The sequence below is a fragment of the Vanellus vanellus genome (assembly GCF_965231255.1).
Source record: "Vanellus vanellus genome assembly, chromosome: 1".
NCBI lineage: Eukaryota > Metazoa > Chordata > Aves > Charadriiformes > Charadriidae > Vanellus > Vanellus vanellus.
In genome coordinates, this window is record NC_138905.1 from 117051903 (window position 1) to 117061113 (window position 9211).

The 9211-nt window shown below is 40.3% G+C and overlaps 1 protein-coding gene across 2 annotated transcripts; it reads left to right on the plus strand.

Moving 5' to 3' along the window:
* The first annotated feature begins 2949 nt into the window (after positions 1 to 2949).
* On the plus strand, positions 2950 to 8433 carry HEMK2 (HemK methyltransferase 2, ETF1 glutamine and histone H4 lysine). Of its 2 annotated transcripts, XM_082498400.1 has the most exons (6): positions 2950 to 3109; positions 4092 to 4181; positions 4795 to 4885; positions 5810 to 5893; positions 6572 to 6713; positions 7757 to 8433. In XM_082498400.1, the coding sequence occupies exons 1-6, from the start codon at positions 2967 to 2969 to the stop codon at positions 7861 to 7863; spliced, it is 657 nt and encodes a 218-aa protein (XP_082354526.1). In that variant the 5' UTR covers positions 2950 to 2966; the 3' UTR covers positions 7864 to 8433. The 2 variants fall into 2 exon arrangements, with proteins under 2 accessions (XP_082354526.1, XP_082354527.1); XM_082498401.1 differs by lacking the exon at positions 5810 to 5893.
* Positions 8434 to 9211: the final 778 nt, after the last annotated feature.

The window sequence follows — 9211 nt, forward strand, 5'->3', positions numbered from 1 at the left end:
TTTTGGCAAAAACACTACAGTTGTCTACCAAGAAAAACATTTTAGGTAGTTATATAAGCAATAAAAATAAATGTTTTATAAAATTCACCCAGAAGGACTTATAAGTATTAAAAAAAACAATAATAATTAACCAGATTTCATGAAGTATGAAACAGCCAAAAATAACAACCAGTACAGCTGAAGATGGTGAAGTCATTTCTTCTACTGCACTCCAAAGCCCGACCACCTGTAGAGATTAAAAAAATATATCCAAAGAATTAATTTTCCTAATATGGACACAGAGCAAAATTCTGTCTCTTAACATGACTTCATTTTGCCAAAGTAATGGAATTTTATGCAAGCTTAATATGTTTTACAAGTACTTGTTCCTCTGGCACAGCAGCAAATCATTGGGAAGACAGATGAAATTAAGGAGTACCTACTGGGTTTCCTTTTGCGTTTAAAAAAATGGTATTGTCTCCAGTCAAGCTGCTGCTCACTACTGCCCCCTGAAGCAGCCTATCATCCTCCATAGATGATCGAGGTAATTTAGGAAGAGCAGACACATTAATGTTAACCTCTGTCAGAACCCGCCATTCTGACACAAATGTGATAATCCTACGCTGCATCAGCCAAGGGATTTCCAGTAAAGCAAATCATTAGTACCGTCTCACAGGCTAACATCCATTTAGCCTGTATGCGGACATGATGTTGAAAGACAGAATAACTCCTATCAGAACAGGTTCAGGAAAGAGCACGATAAGGACATAAATTAGGGGGCAACGATGGTTAATTTTGTTGGTGAAATCAAGGCTGAGGTAGGTTATGACAACGCTTCATATGGGGGAATAAATTAAAAGGAAATAACATTTTAAACTAAAATGTAATACTAGTAAAAGATCAGGTCCGTGAATAAATTTACTCTGGAAACTGAAGTTTTCTGAATTTCTAGAATGGCTTTACACGCTAGACAGTGGAGCAAGGAACCTAACTCTTTTAAGATAAAGCTTGATGGTTTCATTTCTGTTACAGGACAAAAATGATCCCTGAGTTAAAATCTCATCTTTGGAGCTCTGACTACTAATCTCTGGATATCTGCTTGCATTGACTTACCCCAAAAGATTGGACATAAAGGACACTTGTTTACTACTGACTGACCATAATTCTTTGCATGTATTTCTGATATATTAATTATGATTGTACTTGAAAAAGCATTAGTTTTGAGGCCAAAGACTACCATGTTGGTTTTACCTGGAAACATTGAAGGTGAACAACAACTAAAGGCAGGATACACTAATACTGAACTTTCAGCTAAGTCTTCCAGATACCCAGCTGGTGAGGTGTTGTCCAGCTCTTGGGTCAGATAACACCAGTCACCCTATCTGCAGGGAGAATGGAATTGTCCCCTGCTGTAAAAGTCATGGAGATTCAGCAATTGTTGCTCTCTTTTTGTCTGTAGTGTGCAGGCATAGTCCTTTCTCTAAGAATTTACCCAAACAAATTTCTTGTTACTGCATTGACTAAGTATATCAATGACATCTTTTCTTCCTCACATGGGTATGCGGAATTGATGTTCTATGAACTTTTGGGACAAAGTATCTACTTCACAGTTCATTGCAATGGAAGGTAAAGGGTGAGACACCCCCCCCCCCGCCATGAAGCAGGAACTCCCTCTCTTTGTTTTCCTATATTCCTATGGAAAGCTGGCTTATGGTAGATACAGAAATAAACAGAACAAACCCAGCTTCAAAATGAGTTAGCTGCATTTATGAACTATGAGCTGCTAACAAATCAAGTTGTTCTTCTGTAGGAATGGAAGATACACTCTGTTTTACAGAGGTCTTTTACAGTTGCAAGTGAAAAATGAAAATTGGTTAGCTTTCCCTAGTTCCAGAGCCAAAAGTGGAGGCTAACTAACAAGACACACCACAACCCTCAAATGTACATAAGGCAACAAAGATTAATATACTGGATTAGTCATGGTCTTTTTTTTCCCCTTCTTTTCCCAAAACTGATGTCCTTTGAAAATAGTATAAAAGTAAGGTTTTAAGATTCAGGCCTGTTTATTAGCATCACCCTTTTCCTTCATTGACATAGACAATTATCTTGCCCTCAGAATTTGAGTATTCAGTGCATTAATAATTAAACTTTTCATGGGAATTAAGAGCTTGTACCCCCCTCTCTCCTGCTTTCAATCTCAGTTTGTTCATTTCTGTTTTGTTGTGCAGAGCAGATTATTTATCCCATCTTTCCCCTGGAATTTCCCCTCAATTCTCAGTTCCGCAGAGCCTCATTTTCATTTGAATTTGGGAGTTCAGAGGGTTGGACCTAAGGATGCTGCCAAGTGTCGCTGGCAAAGAATCATTGAAACATATTCTTTCCTAACTGGAAAAAAAAAAAAAAGAACTTCATTTGAGTATCAGTGTAAGTCTTCCCCCTCTGTGCTTCGCTGTAGAATTGCCACTTGGAAACTTCCTCAGCACCTCTTCCATTTATCTTCCCGCTAACTTGCCATGCAAAGGTGGCACTTCTTAGCAAGAGTGGCAGGTCCCTTTCCCATCAACCTTCAGGGGCAGCCAGGCCACCTCCTGTGGGGATGTCTACACACACTTACACTGATTTAGCGAAGATTTTTAATGTTGGATCAATTGACTCAGTACGATGAAACCTGATGCGGGAATTTCACTGAAAACGGCAGTTTTCACTGGAAATCAACGCTTGAATTTCACTAACAACGCGGCCGAAGGGACCGGAGACGCCGTTAAGCGGCCGTTATACCCGCGCTAGGGGCGGGGCCAAGGCGGCGCCCTCTCATTGGCGGTGTCGATGGCGCGAGCGCCACGCGCGGCCACCCCGCTTCCTCTCGCGGTGTCACCGCGCCGCCGCTCAGAGACCGCGGCCCCGCCCCCTTCCCCCGCCGCGCCGGCCCGGCCGGATGGTCGTCCCTGCGCATGCGCGTCCCGGGGTGTTTGAGGGGGCGGGCGCATATGGCGGCGCCCACGCTTCCCACCCCGCGGTACGACCATGTTGGGCCGGAGGGGCCTTTCGGGGACGTGTACGAGCCGGCCGAGGACACCTTCCTGCTACTGGACGCGCTGGAGCGGGACGCGGCCCGCCTGAGGGAGGCTGGGTAGGCGCGGCGGGGCGGGGCGGGGCGGGGCGGGGCGGGGACGGGACGGCCGTTGGGAGCGGCCAGTTGAGGGGGCGGTGCTAACGGCTCCCGCGCGGGGCGGGGGCGGTGAGGGAGGTGTTCCGTCCTTCGGGTCCGGGGTCGGTACGCGCTGAGGAGGGGGTGTCGAGCCTCGGGGCCGCTTCTCCCCGTAGCGCAGGGCCCCCGGGCGGTGGGCTGAGGGGAGCGCGGCGGTGCAGGGTCTGCCGTTCTCCTCAGGGAGGCTTCGGCCTCTGCTTGTTGGCCGTCGGTTGGAGAGTAATTTTACCAGCAGCCGCTGGTAAATTTTGATGGCGGCAACAAGTATTTGAATGTGGTTAAAAATGTCCGTGTCTCAAGCCTGAAAAAGCTCTAGGAGTTGCATAGCTGCTCGGGTTGCTGCCCTGTGTCAGTCGTTTCCACGGCTGAAGTATGGATATGTAACTATAACCGCTATAGAAATCACCCAAGGAGTTAATCTTACAAGTGATTATTTTGAAATTGCCTGTCACTTCAGTTTGCCCAGAGCTGGCTGAAACTCTCCTGAGGTATTCTGCATTTCAGTCCTGCTTTCATGTGGCTTCATGGTGATCTTCCATCATTTCTGTTGGAGTTCAGTCTGTGTTGTGTAATAAATGCTGTAGAACTGTAGCCTGTAGTGTTGAGATTGTGTAGTTCATGGAAACTTTAATTTTAGGCACAGGGGAAACATGTATTTCCCAAAGTGGTTTCTGACAACCAGGAACTGTCTGTATGGGCACCAGTAGCCCTGGCAGCCATGATGAAACAGACAACATCATGTGTGGCTTTGAAGGCCACATGATCAGCAAGTAGTTCAGCCTGTTTGAGAGAAGGGCGCTTTGGTAGCAGGTTTGGTAACACTGTCTTGACTAATTCTGTATCATCTGTTGCATGTGCTCTTATATGTTACAAATAAAAGTCATCCAGAGTTTTCTCTCTTTAGAGTTGAGATATGCCTTGAAATAGGATCTGGATCTGGTGTGGTTTCAACATTTCTAGCTTCTTCCATTATTGGATCCAATGCACTGTACATGTAAGTATAATAGCATTTGCCTAAATTGTTGCATGCAATAATAAAGAATACTTAGCCCTCATATGTACTTCTCATATTTTAAAAATCATATTTTTCACAATGAAACATTAGTTCAATTCTGCAGATATAGAAATCAAAGCAAAGAGAGCCTAAACTATTTACTTTACTGTAACAAGTAGTCATGTGACTAAATTCCATTTTCCCACTTGTTAGACAAATTGGTAAGCTTACACTTGTGTTTGCTGGGTTGAATTTTAGCTACTGACTAGTCTTACTGAGGTCAGATGACATAACATTAGTTACCTGGATGTTGGCAGTAACTGAATTTTATTCGAGACTTGTATGCATATATATTTATGCAGAGCCAGCATTGAAAAGGAAATCTTCTACTTCAGCATTCAGATGGTCATTAAAGCTTCTTGTGCAGTATTGACTGGTTTAGTTGTTGATACATTGTGTATACTCTACTGTCTATCTTTTGGTATTTACTTGCAAAGTAAAGGATGCTGGAAGGACATTTTCGTTGAGCGTACATACATTAGCATGTGGTTCACAGGCTTAAACTGTTACTACAGTAGCCAGTAACTTACACTTTGTAATATTTTGCTTTTAGATGTACAGATATCAACCCGATGGCAGCTTACTGTACACTGGAGACAGCTCTGCTTAACAATGTTCACCTTCAGCCAGTCATTACTGACTTGGTAAGACAGATGTTTCAATAATATCTTCCTTATAGTTTTTGTAATTTTTTAATACTTATTAGAGATACTAACAAGTAACCATAAAGTCTAGAACAAACATTCTCTTAATAAGCACCAATGGAAAAAAAGAAAACAACAAAATGCCAGTGTTTCTGAAAGAAGGGAAAAACAAACTACTCAAGCTCTAAAATTCAAATTTAAGCTTTAAATAGTCATTGAATTAATTTAAAAAACAAATTATTTAGATATAGTTTGGAAAATGCCGCACAAGGAACTCTTCAGTGACGTGATATTATCATAGTCCTTCCTCTAATGTTATGCAGTTCTTGGTTCTAAACTCTTCCTGATTTAATTAGTAACTGTGCATGTTGTTACTTTTTGTTTCTTACAAAATTTGATATGGAGAAAAACTTGAGTTTCTCATCTCTTTAGCAAGGTATTTGTTTAAAATACCCTGAATATATATGTTTCTAAAAGATGATGAAGGTAGGCAACAATAAATATGATCTAAAACATATGAATAACTGGTCATACTTGAGAACTGAACTGCAGTTGTCACAGATTGGTCATTTTGGTTTACAAATGTTAACCAATGATAAATTCAAAATTCTTTTCTATCTAACTTAAATTCTGAACTGAGCAAGAATAAAGTACTACCTTTGTAACCACATATGTGTTCTTGCTCTTTTACATTCCATACATAACATAGTCTTAAGACTATTGAAATTGTTCTGCTATGCATGGGTACTTCATAATGCTTCTCTTGCACATAGAAAGTAAAGTTTAGTGTTCCTGAGTCAGGCTGAAATGCTTGGAATATCCAACAATGTGTAAATGTATTTTTAGAAAATGTTTGCATCCTTTATGTTTCCAAAAAAAAAAAAAAAAAACAAACCCCAAAAGAATCATTGACTTCATCTATAGGTCAAAGGACTGTCTCCAAGATTAAATGGGAAGGTTGATCTACTGGTATTTAATCCACCGTACGTGGTAACACCTTCTGAAGAGGTAGGAAAAAATTGAAATACACAATAAAAATGGTATTTCTACTGTCAGAGGAGAGATTGCAAATCAAATAAACTCTGGTATGAAAACTGCAGGGTTTTTTTGAAATAGTAAAGAATGTTGTAGGACCAGCACTGTTGTAGTGAAAATGATTTACTAAGGTTGCTTATAAAGACTACATGTGAATGAGGATTGCTAGCTGCTGCTTCTCAATACATAGTTTCTCCATCAATTATAAATCATGTAAGTCTCCCTTAGGCATGCTAAGGTATTCTTACAGAAGGCTTTCAATGGAAAATGTTTGTTCCCTGCAAAATAAATATCCTCTGCTTTTGCAGATCCCTACTCTCAGAATTTGACCCATGAACACTTAAAGGGTTTTCTGACCACCCTTCCACTTGGTAAAAAAACCTCATAAAACATTAAAAGAAAATACATACAAAGCACGTGACAAAGTAAAGTCTTTTAATTCAATTTAAGAATAGAACTTGAAACAAAAGTAGTATGTTCATCGTGTAGGAAGTAGTCTTGAAGTAATTTTGCTGCATAAAGTTATCTGCCAAATCAAAGTTCTCAGATGTCTAATGTCAGACACCCAAAGTTAGAGATTATGGTGATGTTTCCCTTATAAGTACCACTACCATTCTGTATTAAGACAATCTTTCCTTTCATTCTTCCTAGGTGGAAAGCCGTGGAATAGAGGCATCCTGGGCTGGTGGCAAAAAGGGCAGAGAAGTAATGGATAGAGTTTTTCCATTAGTACCAGACCTCCTTTCACCAGGAGGATTATTCTACTTGGTGACAATTAAAGAAAATAATCCAGGTGATCACTTTCCTTGGACCCTTAAATGTGCCAAAACAGATATAACACTGTATTAATCAAAATGTTGCTCACAGCAACTTTCTCTAGGTTATCAGACTTCAGTAAACAAGAAAAAGTAGCACATAACATCAGTTGAATCTAACGTGGTGATAGCAACTAATTGAAGATTGACAGCATGTGTTGAAACTCATATAGGTGTTCTAGGTCATTATTTAGAAATGCTATAGATGCTAGAGTGTATCCGCATGCTTCATACAAACCGTGGCATCTCTGCAGACTCTTGTGCTTCTTATCTCTCAAGTTTGTGTGGGTGTCTAATCTACAGAGGGACTTTGACACAACATGATGCCTCTTGGAATCTTTTTTCTGAATTCAGGCCTTGTGCATCCAGTGTATGGTGAGCTAGACCAAAAATATAAGCAAATTTACCAAAACTAAGAACTCCCTAAGCTAGTTTGGAAAATGGCAATATGTAGGTCCTGAGCCCAACAGGTCTGCAAGACTCTAGTTCCGAGTCTGAAAGGTGACTGTAAATCTTCTGAACTAAGTAATGAAGCCAGGCCAACTCTTTGTCATGGAAGAAAATGGCGTGGTAAACTTAAAATGAAAAAGTCTTTAGTTAGTAATGTGATGTCTTTCACTTTTGACATGTAGAAAAAAGATTTGGACTTGCTCCTTCTAATTGCTTAATGGCTATACATTATGAAATAATTTCAAGAAGAAAGATTATTCTTTCACAACTGATTGATTAGGCAGCTTTTCGGAGAAGGTGCTTTGAATTTCAGTTTCTCCTACAAACTAGCTTCATAATTGAATTGTTCATTGCTATTAATAGTACCAAAATGAAGAACTTCAGTTAGTAAATTGTAAACTTTATTTGTTCTTGGTGCAAGAGTACTTTGTATAAAAATTACTGTCTGAAAGAGTAGGACGACAGTTTGTAATCTTTGCTTTACAGCTTATGTTTGGCAGATACATTAGCACTCCCTTTTATAGCTGATTTCTATATAAACTTGGTTGTAACACTGCACTTTCAATTACAGATGAAATTCTGGAAACAATGAAGAAATGTGGCTTAGAAGGCACACGAATACTTTCCAGGCAAGCAGGACAAGAGATGCTTACTATCCTCAAATTTAGGAAGTCTTGATAACTGCTCTTAACCATCTAGATGGCATGCAGAACGTCAAACAGAGTACTGAAGTTGTCAAATCAATTTTTAAGCCAGGATTTTCACCCTCTTGAGGTGTATCCTCACTTCCTGATTACTGCAGTGAAACTCATAAAGACTCTGTATTTTTATTCTGGATGTTAACCAGCTATTATGTGCTGGCAGAGGTACAATTGTCCTGGCTATCCACAGGACAGTTGCAGGGAAATGGTGAAATACCCTACACTGCTGCATTTGCACTTAAGCACTAAAGACTTTTTCCTCTATAAATAGGTATCTGTATATTTGTCACTGTGGTTTATTAAAACAATGTACTTGATATAATTCTTCCTGTTTTAATAGCTAGTCTATACCTATGCTGGGTTTAAATGCATACTTGGAATCAGTGTTGCTCATTTTGATGCCATATCAGGCACTTCTACAGGTCTAAGGCACAGTTACTAAATTTGTTTCTCTTATAAGGAAACAGCGTACTTCTAAACAGAAAGATGCGGTAAGTGTATCTCCAGAGTGGGGACAAAGGGAAACTATTACTCTCCTGCAGTCCTCTTTGCAATATTGTGGTGATTGTGCTCCCTTTGATGCCATTTTACAAGGAGGGTACTACTATGGAGTACTGTATATTAGATGAAGAGTTCTCATCCATGAAAAGGTCTTAAGGGGGGAAAAGCAGATGAGATGCTATTAAAAAGGCTAGTTACCAAGTAGCTGAAAACAATGACTAAGTAAGTAGAGAAGTGGAATAAAAGTCCTCCCTCAAAATCACTATCCAAAAGAGGAAGCTATCTTGTGATGACCAGACCCTGATGAAGAGCTTTCCTCTGCAGCCTCCTCCCCCTTCTGGTGCCTGCAGAAGGTTCTAATACAGCATTGTTCCAGCAGCATTAGGAGACGTGTTCTGTGCAATGAGAACAGTCCTCTGAGGAAGGTGTGTTGCTCACAGGCAGCGCAAAGGTAGACAGTCTAGTACGTGGCACCACTAGAGTGTTTTCAAAGACACTGGCCTTTAAGGGTTTGTGTCAAGTGATGTTATGATAAAACATTAGCTAGGCTTTTTTATGGGGACTTAAGGTCACATGGGATTTTTTGTAGGATGCTGAGGCACTAAAAAGACTATGCCATTTAAGACTTCAGAACTAAACAACTCTTTACTTACCCAGCTTGTACAAACATTAAAAGTTCTTCCATGTTTTGAGCTGACCACCTAAAACACTTACCTAGGAGATTGAAAAAAGGAGGGTTTGGACAGGCAGAATAACACATAAGCGTATGTGCTGTTAGCAGAAACACAGGACTGCAAACCTAGCTAAACCATTTGAGGTATTTT

Bases quoted from the DNA above. Each gene is read 5' to 3' on its own strand.
- HEMK2 (XM_082498400.1), top strand. From the start codon at position 2,967: ATGGCGGCGCCCACGCTTCCCACCCCGCGGTACGACCATGTTGGGCCG. The intron at 5,894-6,571 runs GTAGGAAAAAAT...CATTCTTCCTAG, and splicing joins TGGTAACACCTTCTGAAGAG to GTGGAAAGCCGTGGAATAGA. The intron at 6,714-7,756 runs GTGATCACTTTC...TTTCAATTACAG, and splicing joins AATTAAAGAAAATAATCCAG to ATGAAATTCTGGAAACAATG.